At 44.8% G+C, this 20141-nt stretch overlaps 1 protein-coding gene across 4 annotated transcripts; it reads left to right on the forward strand.

The window, feature by feature from the left end:
* The first annotated feature begins 11030 nt into the window (after positions 1–11030).
* g2e3 (G2/M-phase specific E3 ubiquitin protein ligase) lies at positions 11031–19547 on the forward strand. 4 transcript variants are annotated; one of them, XM_047018335.1, is made up of 16 exons: positions 11031–11357; positions 13688–13855; positions 14216–14313; positions 14408–14505; positions 14633–14734; positions 14962–15086; positions 15171–15333; positions 15480–15586; positions 15781–15897; positions 15973–16097; positions 16583–16688; positions 16868–17283; positions 17468–17649; positions 17855–18027; positions 18211–18422; positions 18763–19547. In XM_047018335.1, exons 3-16 carry the CDS (start codon positions 14262–14264, stop codon positions 19008–19010), a joined length of 2226 nt encoding a protein of 741 aa, XP_046874291.1. In that variant the 5' UTR covers positions 11031–11357; positions 13688–13855; positions 14216–14261; the 3' UTR covers positions 19011–19547. The 4 variants fall into 4 exon arrangements, with proteins under 4 accessions (XP_046874291.1, XP_046874292.1, XP_046874290.1 ...); XM_047018336.1 differs by having other exon boundaries at positions 11031–11318; XM_047018334.1 differs by lacking the exon at positions 11031–11357 and having other exon boundaries at positions 13606–13855.
* The last annotated feature ends 594 nt before the right edge of the window (positions 19548–20141 follow it).

Consider the following 20141-nt stretch of genomic DNA (forward strand, 5'->3'; position numbering starts at 1 on the left):
GCTCTGTCTCTCTCTTTCTCATGCGTGCACAAACAAAATGTCAGATTTACTGTAACTTTTAAACACAGCAGGACATTGTGACAACTCACCACGGGTACTGAAATATACCCAAATACTAGAATACAACCACATGCTGTAATTTACCCGAACACAGCAATATCCAAAAACAGTATAATATATCCTAAGACTATAATAGACCCAAATACTAGAATATACCCAAATAGTGGAATATACCAAATACTAGTATATAATTTATTATTCACCCAAATACTGCAATAGACTGTCTGGAAGCACTGTAATATATCCAAATACTGTACTACACCCAAATATTGGAATATGCCAAAAAACTGTAATACAACCGAATACTATAATAGATTGAACATGTAAATGTAAAATAATTACATTAATTCTGTTCAACTCCCTTTGGCTTTATTTTCAGTCATCACTTCACCAGACTGTAGAAAAACTAAACTAAACAAAAGAAATACTAATTTTAAAATCTGTGGGAAACTCAGTTGACACAAAGGACACTTGAACAGCACTCCTGGGCAAGCTCTTTCATGTGTGTGTGTGTGTGTGTTAATTACTAGCCAGACTGGGAGTGTTGACCAGCCCACCCAACCACTGAACTTTCCTCCCAAGTTCATTGCTTTCTGAGTTCAGATAAAGGTGAAGTTCCCACTTCAAACCTCACATAGTTCAACCCCCACTTCAACTTTCCAGTGTCACAGAATCTTTGTATTGTTATGTTACATAAGAACCACCACAGCAGAGCAGCTGAACAGCATTGTATAGTTCAGGCTAGCATGTGGAGGATGCGATGAGGGCGACATGAGTGTTGCCATCTTTAGTCCTCAGTCACCTATGGCCCTAAAAGATACACCCGAGCCTGCATACATAGTTTACACACACACACACACACACACACACACACACACACACACACGGGTCATGAAATATGCAGTGGAGAGTGCATTTTAGATGCAACCCAGTTCATCCACAGCTGTCCCCAGTACTCTAGGTACCAGGGCAGAGAGGGTGGGAGAGAGTTTGACATCACGCACACCAACACACACCCTGCAAAACACACAAGGCTAGATTCCCAAGACCACATGTCAGTTCTGCAAAAAACTTAAACTATATTTTATGGTTAACCAATATCATCAACCTTCGTTATATGAGCCAGAATGTACCATTAACAAATTTGAACATATTTGGACTGTATTACAGATTCAGAGGTAAAAAGAAAAAAAAAATATTTATAATAATAATAAAACAAGCTTGTTACAAACCCCCAAAAAGTAGCCTTACAAAAAAAGTTTGGACCATTCTGAATTAGACAAAAGAATATCTCTAATAAACATATGTGATTTTTGATCCTATATGTATTAGCTTTAATATTCCAATGGATCCAAAACCAATCAGAGGTTCCTGTGGCGCGGCTGAGGAGGAGTGCGTCAGTAAGCTCCTGTGTTGAAGTGACAGTGGGCCCTGTGCACACCGTGTTTACCCCACGCTGGCAATGATGGATACGCTGTTTGACAGACACTATCACAGAGGGAATAAAAGAGAAAACGAAAGAAGGGATCTCCCCCTCTCTCTCGCCCCCTCTCTCCCCCTCTCTCTCCCCCTCTCCCCCTTCTCTCACCCTTTATTCTTGGTTCTCTGGGGTGTGTATAATAAACACACAACTATTTCTATTTGGGGAGGAGGAGGGAGACTGGGGGAGGAAAGAGGGACGTGCTTCTCCCTGCTTCATTAAACTCGAGGCCAAACTGCTTTGTGGCCTTCTCATCCCAGAACGTCCTGTAGAGGACAGGAGGGACAGTCTCTTTCTCAATATTTCATTAAAACAATTAAGATCCAGAGGCCAGACGTTCTCATGTTGACACCACCGTCGATCTGTTAAAGCCCGGCTTGCCTGTCTGTCTCTGATGTGTTGCCTGAACCAAACAATTAAAAGAGCATGAAAACAGTTGCCCTGTTTGCCCCACTGCACTGGCCCTACCACCCCTCCACCACCTCTCTGGGCTAGCGCTGTCAGGCCGGATTAGCGGCCGGCGCTGCTGAGCTAGGGCATGGGGGTGGTTTTTGGGGTGGGGCTGGTTGGGGCTGGGGCTGGGGCTGGATGGGGCTGGGGGTGGGGGTGGGGCTGGGGCCCATCTGCATGGCTCTCTGGGTCCTGCAGGTGGATTGAAGCGCATCACACGTTCGCCCAGACGTAAGGCTCTGGCTAATCTCCTGAGGTCTGATAAAATAGAGAAGACTCCAATAGAAGGGGGTGAAGATGACAAGTGGTAAAGACAGCGGAATAACTGTGGGATTGGAGGGATGACAAGATGGAAGGGAGATGAGAGAGAGGTAGAGAGGAGGGGAAACGTAGAGGAGGGTGTAATCCTGTTAGCAGAAGAGGAATTCAGGCGTGGTCCAGGTCATCCGGACATTACTCAGATGCAGCAGGGTGATGATTGGGAGAATGAACCTTCGCCAGACATTCTGGAATGTGGACACACGCACACTTGAGGATCCTTATTTGGACTCAAATTGGAATCGTCCGTTGGTAGAGAGATTAGGCTGATATCTGTCAACGAACATGTGATACACCGCGGTATCTAAGTCATACCCAGACTCAGTCGTATTATTCTGAATACGGTATTACTGGTTTCATGACAGGAGAGCAGGTTGACAGACTTTGAACCTTCACATTCTAGACCGTTCATAATAGGATTCTAGAACACTCATCCTTCTAATGTGTAATCTTTGTTGTGGCGCATAACCTTGAATGGTGGCAACAAACGAATGACAGAGAGCTGCATTGTTCCTCTGGTAAACCGGGGGTGTTTCCATGTGTGTTGTCAATAAGTATGTAATGCCCGGGTTCTTACAGACCGATAATCTGTCAAGTACTCCCGACCAGAACCCAAACTTAACCTCCTTACTTACCCTCGTCTGACTTCCATCCATCCATTCAGCTTTAACCCCCCCACCATCTAAGACCATGCTAGGGCACCAAGCTGTCTGCTAAATGCATGTCCACCAGTATCCAGGGCTGTGGTCCCTGTCTACCATGATGACAGGGCTTCCTGACCGCTATGTACAGACCCTAGCCACTGTGTCATTATCCTGCTTAGTACTGTGGTTATGCTGCTGGGAGAAAGCAATTAGGGCTCAGCTATGTTGTCAGTCTTTAGACTTTAGATGTCTGGAAGTTTAATGGCATATAAAGTATTGTGCATGTTTCTGACACATATCTCATGTCTCAGGTTCAATGAACAGTTCTGACAGTTTGATCAAAGGTTTCACTTTTTTTTCTCTCTCTCCGTGTCCTCCAATACCCACCTGTTCTTAGTTTGTTCTACAGGATCCAGGGTCATTCTCTCTTTCCTGAGGAGGATTGGAAAGAAACACAAAACAGTGTTAATGAAATACCTCAAACCCAAACAATACTGTACTACAAGGACGATGTCATTCCACGCGGTTACAAGAACACTGACTATTCTACCGCAACATTCTTTTAAGATTCATTTTAACTGTAGCACAGCAAGCTTGTACTGTGTACTAGTAAACCACCTTCCATCCACTTCTACGAGCGACCCTGCACAACACTGACAGAAGAAACAGCACAACAAGGGTACTTGCAGCATTAAGTCTTATATCACTTGCATTGTGTCTGGTTGCCCACACCAACGCATGGTTAAAGTGTGTCCTTCGTTTGGAAAGCACACATAATGGCTGGGAAAACGTTGTGCTGTTGCCAATGGTTACCCCCACTAGTACAAACAAGGGCATGACAGAATGGTCTGTCTATGCTTTCGTTTCCTGGCAACATGGTTCAAACTGTCACACCGAGACTCGTTCAGTAAAACAAACAAACAACAGCTCTGTAATAATTACTCCAGCAGTTTGTGATTATAGGAATATATAATTTACAGTTGGCTGTGTATGGCGACACACCACAGACTTGTGTCGTGACAGAATTATTGCAGCAACACAGTGTAGCGATTGTAAGACATTCAAACCTGTGAATTAAAAGGAATTTATAAAGCTGCTGTGCAAATCTCCTTTCAAAGGCAAGGTCGAATTAAACAGTGGGGTTGGTTGGCAGTGGCAGTTAAAATTTCACCCAATTCCAGTCCGATTAAGTGTGCCAGAATCCCACTAATGATTTCCAATTAACAATCACTGTGGTGTCAAGTTTAATATCTTGAAGTATGTGTCTTTGCGCTGAATTGAAAAAGACTATGTGACTAATGATTGAGTGTCATTTTAAGAGATTGTAACTGCTCTTAACTTGAGTATTATCTTGATTGTTGAAGCCATGTTTATGCTGTATTCATTATTTTTGAGCCTGTCACCAAACAAGTAAGGTGGACAAAATATTTTTGGGATTTGCCCAGTATTTGTGTCTGTGTGTATGTGTGTCTGTGTTTGTCACTGCCGGGGATTGGATTTGTGGATTTAACAAGAGTAAAGCTTAATCATTAGGGATTGGCTGGGCTCAAGTGCAGGCTATGCACTGATCTCCTTGTTGCTTTCAATTAAGGGACCCCGTGCTTACCAGGGTCATTAGCCTTGGGAGGGAGGGGGGGGGGGCTTATCCAGCACATGGCAGCCTGGTTGGTTTAGCAGTGGAATGGGGATGGGGGGAGCAATGCCACAGGTCATGAGGTTATAAGTGTTGTGCTATGCGGTAACGCCTCAAATGCTAAGCTTCCATCCCACACTGGGTCAGTGTGTGCATGTGTGTGTGCGTGTGTGTGTGTGCATGTGTGTGTGTGTGTGTGTTGAAGCAAACAGACAGTGCAGTTAATTCCAATAATGGTGCCTCAGCCTGGAAAACAGTAAGAGATGAGTGGACTGATCCCTCACGCTTCCTGCAGCCATCTTGTTTCCTGGATTAATTAACGACTCGCGCAATCTCTGCTGCTGTGGAACTGGAGGGTCAGGATCTGCTCACGAGGAGTGGGACTGTGTGGACAGAAGGTCACGGTGATGTGGAGGAGAGACCGTAGTCCCAGCGTCTCCCAAGGCCCGCTCCTTTCCAAATCCCCCCTGGGTGTGTTGGAAGTTCATGGCCCCTGTGACTCAGTGTAAACTGGTAATCCAGACCCCCCCCCCCCCCCCCCCCGCGCGCTCTTCATCCTATTGGACGACAAGCGCAAAATGTGTTGCTAAGTAAAGTCCTTAATCCAGAGACTACAATCTCCATATGGACAAATTATTCTCCAAACATCCCCTCCCCACTTCTCCACAGTTCCAGGCACATCCACACAGATGTTTTTCATTACTGTGACGTGTGCGTGTGGATGGGTCTGTGTGTGTCCTCCTGAGACACTGACTCAACATATGGCGCTTGTCATAAACTGAAAATCAACCTCTGCTTTTCTGTCTTGCTCAAACAATCATCTGCCCTCGGCTGAGGTGGAATGGTAAGTACGGTATCTCTAAAGATAGGCGTAGGTGTTCCAGATGTGTCATCTGTAACACGCGTTCCAGTTTCCATAGTTTCAATCCCATCTCACTCTCTCGCTCTCATTCTCTCTCATTCTCTCTTTCTAATTCTCTCTCTCATCTCTCTATGATGGTAAATGGCTGTTTCCAGTCACTCTCCAGGGAGTGCTCTCGTCAGCCTAGAACTCACCATCCACACTACTAATCATATTTCAGCACTACTTGACACCTTAAACATTTTGACAATGACAAATTATGTCTCTGCATATTAATTGCAGTCCTTAAGAAACCTGTTGGCTCCTTTGTCTTAGGGGAAGCAGCGGGTGAGAACACACAGGGCTAATTGACTAACTGAGCCAATTAGGGCCAGGCAGAGATGTAGCATTAGGATGGAACTCTGATGTCTTTAATGCTCTACCTGTTGTGCCACATGTGAGCATTCAGCCTGGGCCTCCTATTATCTGTGTTCCTCCGATTGAGCTGTTTACTCAGTTGATGACAGGAGAAAGGAGAGCTCCAGGTGGATTAGTGGTAGTGACTGTGTCTGCAGGGGAGTTATTGACACAACCAAAGCACATTAGTGTATTGTTCAGGTGATATTAGTGTTTGTTTTTAGATGCAATGCGAGAGAGATGTTTTTCAATGGCGCTGGTCTTTTGACAAAGAGGTCGATGGTCTGAATGCCTGCCTGCCTGCTTGCCTGCTTGTGTGCCTGTTTGTCTGCCTGTCTGCCTGTCTTACTGTCTGTCTGTCAGTTTGATCCTGTTATTCTCCAAACCCACCAATCACATCTCAGAGTTCCACTCCCTCATCGCTCAGAAGCGGTTGCTATGAAACAATCTTGCATAATTCATTTACCCTCTGCATGCAAATATGTGGACAATTAACCACTTTTGTTTGCATAATAAATGTGGATATTTAATCTGAGCTCATCTGCCGTCAGAGGACTGACAGGAGCAACACAAAGCAGCCGCATTGTGAGACGACAAACTGACAAACACCCTCTGCAATCATTCCCCTTCACTGGCTGATCCTCACGATGCCTCACAAGAGAGAGGGCCAGTAAATTACCCCTAGAACGGTAGTGTGCAGTAATTGCTACCCTGTGCGCTCGCGGAGGACCATTGATGTGCAGATGAGGATGGGCTAGCGTGTGTTGCGCTGAAAGAACCCATGTTTTGGTTCGGCTCTGTCAAAAGAACAGCTGGGTTGCCATTTTCTCTCAAATTAGATTTCGCTGAAGCACTGTGCTGGAAAATTCTAAGGAGCATTACACAAGTTGTTCTCTCCTCCTCTTAATCTGCGAGAAGGAGAAGTCAGAAGGGCAGACTGACAAGTCAACATCCACCCTCTTCTCCAGGCAGGAGCAGGGAGACAAGATGCTTTTCATCCTAGAGTTGAAAGGTTGGGAGGCAAACGTCAAAGCAGTTTTTCCTCCTGTACAACCAACATCTGTCTGGACTGACGTGCTGAAGAGATGATTAAAAATAAACTAGTCCACAGATTATAACGTTTAACTGTTAACTACTCATTGACTGACACGTCATTGACCTCACAGATGCTGTATTTATTGTACGGATGATCCGATTCAGTCAAACTGTAGACAAATCGAAAAATGGGTTTCACTGTTGTCTTTGAGTCCTCATCACAGAACTTCCTCAAGGAACTTGACTTGCAACACATGCAGCTGAAAAGTGTTTCATTGTTCAGAGTGCCCACTAGCGAGGGAGCAAGAACTAGTCAGTGTTAAAGCAAGTCGGTAGCTTCGGCTCTGAAGAGAAATCTAATCAAATGTATTTGTATAGAACTTTTTACAAACAATGTCAGAGAGGGCTTCACATATGCTCATATATTTACGTTTACATTTAGTCATTTAGACCAGACCAGATCGACTTACAGTATGTACAGGGACTTTCCCCCCGAGGCAAGTAGCGTGAAGTGCCTTGCCCAAGGACACAATGATATTTTGGCATGGCCGAGAATCAAACTGGTAACCTTAAGATTACTAGCCCGATTCCCTAACCGCTCAGCCATCTGACTCTTTATATATATAACTGCCCCTCAACCAGCCTAAACTCTCAATAAATGAACATAGAAAACTGTGAGAGAAGAGTAGCCAATCTTGTCTGGAATAATAATTTGTGTGAAATCATAATTAGCGAGTGAAGTTAAATCCTATCCATGTACATTGAGAGAATGGTTGACTAAACCATGAGGTAAGCAAAGGTAGGACAAGTTAGATATGTTACCTGTATGAGCAGTCCTGTAATCCTCTAGTCACAATCCCAGGCCCAGTCCTAGAACATGTCCTGGTGTGTGCACCTCCAGAATTTGTGGTGTCTGTTTGTTTTCACTGTCGATGGGTGTTTCTCTCTTGTGGGCCAACACGGTGGTCATTGATACCCCATCACACAAAGACAGAGAGAAGCTCCACCCTCTTAACCCCCCACCCTGCCCTTCTTCCTTCCAACCCCTTCAGACCCCACCCCATTACACTCTCTGGAAGTTACCAACATGGGGAGAGGAGGACACAGTGAGAACCTCCCACGTCTGTGCCTTTCATCGTCCTACGGACCTTGACCACCATCCAGCCACCCCCCCACCCCCACCCCCACCCTGCCCCCCACAACCCCACAGAGCCTCCCCCCAGTGACAGCAGCAACCTCAGGTTACAACCCTGCACACCAGCCCTCCCACCTACTCTGCTCTCATCTTCCATCCCTTTTCTCTCCTTTCCTCTCCCCTCTTATCCTTCTCAGCTGCACTATTCCATAATATTAAACAGAGTACTATGAGAAATGACATGACGTGCAACAAAAAACATGGCAGAACCCATTATGCAGGAGGCAAACATGTACAACACATGATTTTACAGAAAGAAATTCAGACACTTCTCTCCTCGCTTGGAGTTAACATTTTGACAGGATATTAAGGAACGGCGTAATGCTGACGGGGTTTACAGTCGCAGCCTATAGTCTTGTTCCAGTTGTATGTAATCTCAGTAGACACACAGACACAGGAACACCTGACAGCAGGCTGAGGTAACAAAGGTAACAGGAGGTTAGTTTGGAAAGGAGAGTCAAATGGTGCTGCTGGCTCTTGTGATTTAAATTTATTCAGTGGAAAGAAAGAAATGAGACAGGAAAAAAAGGGAGAGAGTGGTAAAATAAGCAGGTGTAGGTGTAGCTCTCTCTCTCTTTCTCTCTGTCAATGCCCTGCAGGCTCTCCTGAAAACTCGGGACTGATTAGCAGGCAGATTCTATCACTCTGCAGACAAGGCAATTTTCATGCCGAGGAGGAGGGAGAGGAGGGGTAAAGAGAGGGTGAGGACGGGGGGGAGGGAGGAGTGGGAGTGGAGGGAGGAGGATAGGAGAGAGTGATTCAAGAGAGGTACAGAGAAGGAGGATGAGAAGGGGTGAGGATGGGGTGGGGGGGGTGGGGTTAGGGGGTGAGGGCTGTGGGCTGGGGAGATGACACTGGGACCCCAGTGAGACGAGTGCTGAAGCTGATAATGAGACTGAGCCACTCTGGGGTCAGGGAGACAGAGTTATTTGGCTTGTGTAGACAGCAATTTCCTCCAGCCACATGAGATGAGATATCACAAGCTGTTACAAATGTGTGCTGGGAGCCAGTCCTCCCAGGGTCGGAGTCAATCCTATATTCCCCACAGCCACCCGAATATTGAAAGTGACAACTAACTAGGGACCGAATCATTTAATTTGACTCCATCCAGTGGAGAGTCCCCCTCTGACTCCAATCTCGGGGCCCAGTTCACAGCTCCAAGGCTGGATGATAATCATGTCTTGGTCACCCGGGAGGGAGCTGGAGTCTGAGAGCAGGCTGCTGGTCACATCACTCTAACTCATCAAAAGTGGGAGAATTTAATGAAGGGTTTGATGTCTCCTGTGTACCCCCCTTCCACTCCAGCCATAAAAGGTGTACACTACTGTGTCTTACTGGTTACTGTCTGCCTACATTACAGCGTGTGTGCAGAGGATACTGTGGGTGTGTGTAAAGTACTGTCTGAAGACAGGTTATTCGATGCATAGCCATACCCAGACACAAAATCATGTTTTGGATTTGAATGGGAAAAAACTGTTTGATGCTGATAAGGTTGGTTTTTATGTATGTATGTATGTATGTATGTATGTATGTATGCAATCTTTAAATAACCAGGATGGGTTTATTGAGATATAAAACATATTTCAATAATTTCCGGTCCAACATGGGCAGCAAGAAGTCATTACATATTAAACATGAAAAAACATAATCACCTGAAAATAATAAAAATGGCTAAACTACAACTTTAAAAACAACAAAACATAGTCACTGAATCATATTTAATGCATGTGCAAATGGATAGGGATGCGAACATATGTAGGCATGCTAGTTGGTGTGTTGTGGAATGTGGTGGGAGATTTTTTGCCATCCATGTAAATGTCACAAATGTTGTGACAATTTACATTGTGTTGACATACACAACCATGATATAAAGACAAAAATACATCTCTTTCTATTTTATGGCCTTGTCAACACCTATGTGAGAAAACTATACAGAAAGTCATTTATGTTGCCAGTTTACCTCATACTGCATCGCTGAATATCCATTCAACCTACTGAACAAAGGACAAGGCTGCTGGCACATTCCGCAACACAATAAACTCCTGCTTTCTGCAGTATTGTGTTGTTCCCTCTGTCTTATAGAAGAATCATCCTTTCATAAAGGTGTTTTTGCCAAACAGCCGCTGCCAAGAAAACAGACCATGGAAGCTACCACAAGGACAGATGTGTAATTAGGCTATTTTTATACCCAGGAGCTCAGTGTGTGATAGGGAGATTAGCATCACACCTGTGTATAATTGGCTAAATTAGCTTGTATAATGGCAGTCCTGAATGGCGGTGGACAAAAAGGAGGAGGGGGCGCGTTGTTGAAAATCACAGGCCTTGTTTGGATCCTCTGAGAAGACTTTTGCGAGCGGGGGAGGGGGGGTCAGAATGTAATATGAGGTCAGAATGAAAGGTACAATTGCATGTTCTTGCTGAGGTATAGACACACACTAAACAGTTTAGGAAGTTGAGCATTGTGGGGTGATCTTGTTGCTAACCAAGGAAACATGCTGGAGTTTATTTAAAACCTTGACAATGGCTGTTATAGGAAACCTTTGTTTTGTAGCATTTGTGTTGTTTTGGCTTTAGTTTATCACTGTAGAACCAACTCTCTCCCCAAACAACCATCTATCAGTGTCGCAGAAAAAAAGGAGATTAGAGAGAATCTGACAGGTGTTTGGTTCAAATCCCAGGCAAGGTTACATGAATGGTTCACTGTACTGGCAATTGACGGTTGGTCTCAAAACCTTTCAAATTTAGACTGTCATTTTCTGTCTTAGTTCTCTTGAGCAAGACTCCCTAAACCTGCTCCAAGGCACCTCCATGTGGTTGACTGCAATGCTTCTGTCAACATGGGCATTTGTGTTTAAAAGGAAGAATGACATTTCTGATTAAATCCATGCCACTGGAATATCTTGTTAGACCACACCATCTACTGGCCATTTGCTGACATTTCTGATATCCTGATACAGGGCTGCCAACTTTTAAAAAAACCTTGAAGTGAGATTTGGTGGGGCCAAATCCCCCCGTACGTTATGACTACTTTGTAGGCGTTGCCTTCTCAGCATGAGAAATACACAGTGTGCCGTGAGAGCGTGTGAACTGGTTGAAATGCGTGAGTTGGCAGCCATGCTGATATCCCTATTCGTACTAGTTAGCTCGAGCAAGCCCACATAACATTAATTGAGCTAGCTCAGCTAGTTACTCACCGGTCAGGGGTCAGGTCTGAAGCGCAAAACGGAGCACAGCCTCTTCTTCAGGTAGGGAGAACAAACCCTCTGAGCGATTTTGGAGTCCAGGTAAGCAAAAGGGTTATTATTCCTGCTGGGATCTGATCTTCTGTAGCTGATCTGCAGTTCTCCAAAGCACCCTATGTACCAGGTATTAGCCAGCTACAGTACTACTGGCCTAGCTACCAACCAGTTAGCTAATACTTGGTCAGCTTTGTGTTCCCCTGTATTTGTGTTGTTGAGCTATTAGTATTGTGGTGGGACTGAAAGATTATTAAAGCAATAAACCACGAAAGGTGTATAAAATGATGAATGCAAGTCCTGTAGAACAATAGATGCTATTCAATATCCAAAGGATTGGAGTGGATAACACAAGAAGCATAAGGCGAATTTCCATACACATAGCGCGGATAACCGGTCACATGACCCTCATGACCAGTCTTCGGATGTACTGACAAGTACTGATCGCTAGATGGCGCATCTTGCATAGAAAAATGGAAAGGTCTGAAAATAAAATTGCCTGGCAGTGGAAAATATCAAGCTGGTTTGTGAATTTCTATAGTGGTTTTATGTAGGCCATTACTGTAACATTGGGACTACAGTTGTTAGTGTGGATGGCGGGTTACGCAAGACCAGAAGCGGATGTGTATAAAACAAAAGTTGCATTAGAAAAATCAAGTAGGCGGCCTACTACAACTTAGCCTTAGAGAATGTGTATCTGGTCTCACATTCGGAAGTCGAGTAATCTGAAGGTTGCCAGTTCGATTCGCGGCCGTGCCAAATTACGTTGTGTCCTTCGGCAAGACACTTCACCCAATTTGCCTCGGGGGAATGTCCCTGTACTTACTATAAATCGCTCTGGATTAGAGCGTCTGCTAAATGACTAAATGTAAAATTGTGTGCCTGTTTGTGCACATTCTGAAGATTTTTTGCACTGCACTATCAGTTCATTTTTTAATAAAGGGTTGGAAATTACTGCATTTTAGTTTTTTATCCGATTAATCGATTAATCGAAAAAAAAGAATAGACAGATTAATCGATTATTACAATAGTTAGTTGTAGCCCTAATATCCCCCCCTCCCCCTTTCTAATGATGATCGCATTGTGAATCAATGGATTTAGTCACAACAGTTCCTTTCAATGTAGTCTACCACCCCATGAAAAATATTGTATTTCTCAAAATGTTTTGATGTTTGATATTATTTTAAGTTTAAGGTTTGGAGGTGAAAGGTTATGGAGGACTAAAAGTGCCACAATGAATTAAATAAATACACCATTAAATAAATAAATACACCATTAAGTAATTACTTAAATGTGTCTTTAATTAATTAAAATAGACATTGAATACATAAATGTGTTCTTAAATGTGTCATGAATTAATTAAATACCAACTCATTTCATGTTTGTATATATAATTATTTCACTATTTAAGTATTTCATGCTACATTTCATGCTACATTTCATGCTACATTTCACAACGAGTTGTGTTGCAGTGCTTCATTAATTGTGTTATCTGTCAAACTGGCTCATCAAAGTCAGTGAGGTGGGGCTAGCGCGAATCTAGTCTGATCCATTACTTTGATCTGAAGTAGAGTGCCTGGATAGTGACAATGGAGGATTTCCGTGAAGTTTCTAGGGAGTTGGTGAGAGAAATGTTAGATTAAGCAGAGGATGTGGAAGCAGGATCTGCTGCCCCAGAGCGTGTAGCCAGTAAAAGGTATCTGCTGTGATGGAGCGGCAGGTATCATCTGTGACTGAGCCGCCGGAGCCGGAGGATTTCTGGTCAGAGCTTCCTCTATCAAATGTGCTGCTTCTCTAAGCAGCTCCGGATATTTTCGCAATTTTAACCTGCACCTCAAATGGCATGGGGGCTAGCAGGATCGAGTCTTCCCCTTGTATCAAACCCTTTCCTGCCGGACCATTCAAATATGGGAAATAAAATTCCCATGGTTCCCGCCTTAATATCTTTGCCGTCCAATCACCGATTCTATTTCTGAAAACTGCCAGATACTCATGACAACTTAAGCTCAAAGCACATATCATTGGTTAAGGGGTTACTAGGTCCCCATCCCACTGACTTTGCAAGTTTGACAGATAACACAATTAATGAAGCACTGCAACACAACTCGTTGTGAAATGTAGCATGAAATGTCTCATGAAATGTATCATGAAATGTAGCATGAAATACTTAAATAGTGAAATAATTATATATAAAAACATTAAATGAATTGGTATTTAATTAATTCATGACACATTTAAGAACACATTTATGTCTTTAATGTCTATTTTAATTAATTCATGACACATTAAAGTAATTATTTAATGGTGTATTTATTTAATGGTGTATTTATTTAATTCATTGTGGCACTTTTGATCCTCCATAAAAGGTTTCTGTTTAGTTCTTGTTTTTTGAGATGGTGTAGGCGGCCGGTCTTACACTCCCAGACAGTAGGTGGCGGGGATGCACCAACTGTTGGTTGAAATCGGCTATAACATCAGAAGAAGAAGATGAAGAAGAGGGAAATTTAAAATTTCAGCTAACCTTTGTGGTGGGCTCAGTACCTCTTGTGAGTACAGAAATATCGCCTAAACGTTCAAATTTACACGATTGCACAGTATATATTAATTTTTGCATGCGATCATATTCACAGTTTAGACTGAATAAACTTCCGCTTGCTACTCTGGCATATTAACCAGCGAACGACTGACATTGTTTTTGTTATTGGGTTAGCTTCGCTACATAAATTAGCCACGGCACAACACAGCGCTATTAATTAGCTACCAACAAGCTTGCCATACGGGTATTTTAAAATGTCACACATAGACAATCAATAGTTCTTGCTGACATTAGCTACAATGTTGCCCTGGTCTGCATGTTGTTTTTTAGCTCACTTATCTCGTCAGCTCATCATGTTGTTTGCGTGTAGCCTGCCACACAGCTCGAGGCTAGTAGTAACAGCAGCCTCACCAGACATGAAGACTACGACGAAGAATCGGGATCCGGTGGAGAACAGTAATAATGAGTGTGAGTTCACACTTTGCAATAAGTTAGCAAGCAAGTCAATGATCCACATCTGTGATATAATCAACGTTCTGTTGCGTTGTCCTGCCGTATATAGGTTGTGCGCTTTGTAAACTCGACGAGGACAGTCCGGACAAGTATGGGGAAAAGATCACGAGTAAAAAAGACAAAATTACTGTGCACTACTTCTGCCTGGTGAGTGTGTAAGAGAGAGAGCAAGGGAGATTTATGTTTTCTTTTAAAAACTCAATGAATGAATGTATCCTAGAGGCCAAGGATGTCAATATGAAGCATTTGTGCCTTTTATACCCCTATCTTCCAGCTGATGGCCAGTGGTATCTACCAGCGAGGGGAGGAGAACGAAGGCATCTGTGGATTCTTGCTGGACGATATCAAGCGGGAGATCCGCAGATCCGCTAGGCTGGTGAGTGTCATCTTCACTGGTGATTGTCTGGCCTCATCAAGCTTGAGCCTGGCTACAAGGCACAGTGACTTTTGTCTTGACTGTGAAGGACTGTGTACAAGTCTAGTGGGGACCCTGAATTCTACATTGTGTTTGTGTTGCTTCCAAGTCAAGTGGGCACCAATTTGTCTTATTCCAGAGGTGACTGACTGACTGACTGACTTGCTGTCTGTTTACCTGTGTCGCAGACATGTCATTGTTGTAAGAAGAAGGGTGCCTCCATTGGCTGCTACGTCAGAAGCTGCCGGAAGACTGTCCATTTCCCCTGTGGGAAACAACAGCAGTTCAACTTCCAGTTCACAGGAGAATTCCCGTAAGCCGTCCGACGACGATCCTTTCAGCACCTTTGCATGTTTATAACCCCCCCAGCTGAAGGCAGTGTGTGTCGGTTCCCCAGGTCCTACTGTAAGCAGCACAGCCCCAAACAGTCTGCATCATGTGACGCAAGCCTGCCACAGTCCTGCTCCGTGTGTCTGGAGCACCTGGAGCCAGTCCTGTCCTTCTCTGTCCTCAAGTGTCCCTCCTGCCTCAACAGCTGGTTCCACAGAGATTGTGTCCAGGTGGGGAGGATCGATGGTGTCTTGCCATCTATCTGATTGAGAAAATGCACTGGTTGGTTTCTTGGTCAGGTAGATTGAATGAATTGGATTGATCAGCGAATCGGTTGTTAGATTTTTTTTAATCAGTTGTTGTTTCTGTATTTCAGCGCCAGGCACACAGTGCAGGCATGTTCTTCTTCAAATGTACACTGTGCAACAACAAGGAACAGTTCCAGGAGGAGATGCTGCGCATGGGCATCTACATACCTGAAAGGTACTTTAGTCTGACAGGAAAGAAATACAACACATAGATACTGTACCACCCACATACCTGAAAGGTACAATATAGAAACGCAACATATACATTCTGAATCAGAAGTGCTCATCCATTGCTGTTTTCAGGTCAATGTTCATAGATAAACATTTATCTCTGTGCGGGGATAATATTATAATTGTCTGCCACCACAGAGATGCATCTTGGGAGTTGGAGGAGAATGCCTTTGGAGAGTTGTTGCAGGTATATCAGCATTGTGACGCTGTCAAATGCATCAGCGACAGTGGAAGGTCCTCTTCTTCTAAGAAAGGGTAAGTGTTTGGGCGCGTGATCCAGTTGTGTGCTTGGTGATGGTTGGTGCTCATCATGGTGCTGTGTTTCCCCAGCTGGTTTGAGCTACTACGCTGTAAGCTGTGTGGCTCCAGAGGAACACACCGGAAGTGCTCTTCTCTGGAACTACACTGCAGCACCTGGGTCTGTGACGACTGCTCGGCAACCGTGGACGGCACAGGTAGCCTGAACGACGTTTTCCGGTCAAATATTTCTTCACGGGGTGCCCCGGTAGCTCACCGGATAAGTACATGTACCATGAGGTCTTACCACAACGGCCTGAGTTCGACTACAGCCTGGGCCCTTTGCTGCATGTTTTCCCCTCTCTCTGTCTCCATGCCTTTCCTGTTACACTACAACTGTCATCTCAATTGTCTAATAAAGCATGAACAATGCAAATATATATGCATTAAGTGTCTCGCCCGGTCCCCATATGAAGAGTTCTTTCATCTTGGAGTTGGCGTGTGTTTTCTTACCTGTAGTACTTGGAGAGTCAGATGGCTGAGCGGTTAGGGAATCGGGCTATTACTCAGAAGGTTGCCGGTTCAAAAATGACGCTGTGTCCTTGGCCAAGGCATTTCACCCTACTTGCCTCGGGGGAATGTCCCTGTACTTACTGTAAGTTGCTCTGGATAAGTGTTTTCTAAATGTAAATGTCTTCCCCAGCGTCCCTCCCCAGCCCCAGGCGCTTGGATGCCCAGGAGTCTGGAGAACAGAGGAGGGGCTCCAAACGACACACCCCCTCCCTCCATCCAGCTCTTGTCTGCAAAAGGTACGTCCACATGTTTGTTCGCCAATAGCTAACGGAGATGTGCAAGTCAGTACCATAAGTGTAATATAGTTTGGTAAATGTTTGATCTTTTTGGTAGATGATGCCTTGTTTTAGGGTAAGGGATTGGTTTGTTGTTTTTGTGAGAAAGGTCATCCCTCCATCCACTTTATCCTTCACAGGCCATCGTTGTCAGGAAGCACCCCAGCAGAAATGCTTCAAGCCCTGGCCAGCCAGCTACTGCAGCAGCCCCCATCCAGCCCCAGTCCCAGCCCCAGTACCAGGTCCATCCGCAGGACCAACCCCAAACCTATCAGGAGATCCATCCCCAGCCCGAGTCCGGCTCCCGTCCCCATAGAGGTGCTTGTGTCAAGGGATCAGGTCTTGAGAGCTGCCCTGGAGCTGGTGAAGAGCAGCCAGTTCAGCCCAGACAAGCCCCTATGTGTTCGCTTCACCGGCATCCAGAGGACTCTCTCTCCCAGGAAGCCGGACGCAGGAGACACGCGATGCTTCCTGCGTCTGCTCGTCAGGCACATCAAGAGGTTGACGCTGTTCGAAGGGCCCGAGGGAGTAAAAAATCTGTCTCTTGACTCACAAGGTAGACATTTCTACACTTTTATACACATTTTATGTTTATTTAACCATATAGGTCGATTGAGAACCAATTCTCATTGACAATGGTGACCTGGCAATCTCCTACCCTCCTCATTCAGGCATCAGAAATCCTTCACTGTGGAAATGAATGGACGTTCAAACGATGCTGTTTTTTGGTGTGCCCTCAGCTCTGCGTGAGGACTTGTACTACGATGTGGGCTGTCTGCTATCCCTCAGCCTGGTCCATGGAGGTCCTCCTCTGGGTTTCTTCTCCAAGGCGCTGTACCAGTGTCTGTTCAACTACCCCCGAGACTCACCCCTCAGCCTGGACGACATGGGAGACACGCGCTTCGCACGCAAAGTCCGTGAGGTACGGTTTGAACTACTGCTTTCAGCTGTCTTGCGTAGCAGTGGGATGTTTGTTTCATGCACTCCATGGCTGTTATAAGCAGGAAATGTGTTCTAAGTTTGATACAATAACAACAAAAATGGCATTCAAAAATGTTTTGTCTTGTACTTTGTTCTCGTATGTATAGGACTGTATTGAGTTGTACTGTGTCTCCTCTGCGACCTAGATCGAGGGCTCCAGGACGGTTGAGGAGCTGAGGGAGGCCATGCAGGCAGCAGCAGAGTACCTGGAGGTGGCAGGCTGCATGAGAGCGGTCAGCAGCCTGGCAGATAAGCAGGCCCTACTGGAGGATGTCGTGAGCTTCCACCTTATCACCAGGATGCAGCTGCCCTTCCAGAGGTGTCTTTCTGATCCCACATGTAAACTGACTGCTCAGGATATGGATAGTCTTTGCAGTATGTTTTACGAGTACAGTATTTGTGCTTCACACACAATGTGAACTTTATCACACCTTTTCCTGACTCTTCTTTATCAATAATACCAAGATACACTCACCAATGCTGGTCTTCTGTGTCTCTTCAGGTTTCGTGAGGGCCTGAAGACACTGGGTGTGTTTCAGCAGGTCCAGATGTTTCCGGAAGTTTTCTTCAAGGTGTTCTGTGGTCCGTCTGAGAAGCTAAATGCTGACACAGTCTTCAGCCTCTTCACTGTCGTCTTCTCTGACAACCAAAACCTGTCAAGGAAGGAGACCGTGGTGGTGACCTTCTGGAGACACTTCCTCCTGGAGTGTGAAGGTGTGTGTGTGTGTGTTAACCTCAGTTATAACCAGACCGCAAAAGAACAACATTCTGCATTGAGTAGTAAAATGCTTCCTGTAGCAGAGTTCTCCAATCCTGATCCTCGATGGCCACTGTCCTGCATGTTTTAGATGTTTCCCTGCTCCAGCACACCTGTTTCAAGTGAATGGGTTGTTATCAAGCTCTGTGGAAGCCAAGTAATGACCATTCATTTGAATCAGGTGTGCTGGAGCAGGGAAACATCTAAAACATGCAGGACAGTGGCACCTGAGGACCAGGATTGGAGAACCCCGCTCCTGTGCTGTATATCTAACCCAGCCACGCCTCTCTCTTCCAGAGGGTCGCTGTGCTTCTTCTCTGGAGGACGTGCTGGTGTTCTCCACCGCTGCAGAGGAGGTGCCCGCTGCAGGGTTCCACCCCACCCCCAGCGTGGCCTTCCTCCACCCCCTGGAGCCAGCAGGGGCCTTCCCCACTAGCACGCCCAGTGCCAACTGCCTCTATCTGCCCGTGGTGCCTACATACGAAACCTTCAAGAAGCACATGGAGTATTCCATCTGCCAACTCGCCATCATGCAGATAATGTGAAGCTTTTGTACTCAACAACCTGTTGGACCTCCTAAGAACATATCATCAGTTGATCTTCACTACGACTACATCTTCAATTGCTTAACAGTGTGAACTGACACCACGTCCACACACAAGTCCTAAACCCCATTTGAGTTATGTTCAGATTTTCAAAAGAGGGGTTGGAAACGGAGGGATTTAGAACAGAATTTGTACTTGAGAATTTACCGTAGTCCCAGTCCTTGACCTTAAGGTGGAGGGGGTCATTAACTGTTTGCAAACTTGATCTGTTTAACTTTGTGGAAGTTTTTTTCTTGGGATATTAAGTTTTTTATATTAGGATTTTTTATCCATCATAGCTGTAATTATGCTTTTATATAGACCAAATGTTTTCCATCATGTTTGTATTTGCATGTATTGGTTTTAGGGCCCTGTTAGAGGTTTAACTGTATGGTACTGACTCAACAGGGGGTTAAGCATCTGCTGATAGTTTTCTGTTTTTATATTACATTCTACATGGAACATGGGATATTCCATATAAATACAAAATTCAATGTAGTCTTGAGATTTATTTTTCCCCTGTATAATAAGTGCATTTTGTATTCAACCCTTCATGTTGACACCCGTTTTAGCAGGGGTGCTGCTGGGGTTTCTGGGGCCCCTGGTCAGACTCCCCCATCCCCAGTACCGTGCCCCTGCATACTAATGCATTGATTCACATGTTTTTACAAGAAAACGTTTGTGAACTTTTTCCAAATGTCCCGTTTTCAATTTTGCTCACTGGATTAAATCAGTGTATTATATGGACGAAAATCAGTGGCATGACATATTGAATTTGAATACTTTATATTTAAATTTAATTCAGATCCCAAAAATATGAGCCGAAAAAATTCAGATTGTAACATCGGTATACCAAGGATGGGTAAGGCAATCAAGCCTGAATGCAATCGAACTATCTGCCTTCTCTGAGAAGGGTCCAACTGCAGACCTCTCCTCAGGCCCCTCTCACCCAGGTGTAGCTGCAGGCTGTCATACATGCAGCTCAGTCATCCAATCACAGCCTGGGGTCTGAGGAGAGAGGTCTGGTCTGGGGCAAGCAATACCTTGGTATCCCGGATGTTGCAATCTGAATTTTTTCGGCTTGAATTTTTG

The sequence above is a fragment of the Hypomesus transpacificus genome, chromosome 3 (assembly GCF_021917145.1).
Source record: "Hypomesus transpacificus isolate Combined female chromosome 3, fHypTra1, whole genome shotgun sequence".
Lineage (NCBI taxonomy): Eukaryota > Metazoa > Chordata > Actinopteri > Osmeriformes > Osmeridae > Hypomesus > Hypomesus transpacificus.

Bases quoted from the DNA above. Each gene is read 5' to 3' on its own strand.
- g2e3 (XM_047018335.1), top strand. From the start codon at position 14,262: ATGAAGACTACGACGAAGAATCGGGATCCGGTGGAGAACAGTAATAAT. The intron at 14,735-14,961 runs GTGAGTGTCATC...CCTGTGTCGCAG, and splicing joins TCCGCAGATCCGCTAGGCTG to ACATGTCATTGTTGTAAGAA. The intron at 15,334-15,479 runs GTGGGGAGGATC...TCTGTATTTCAG, and splicing joins TCCACAGAGATTGTGTCCAG to CGCCAGGCACACAGTGCAGG.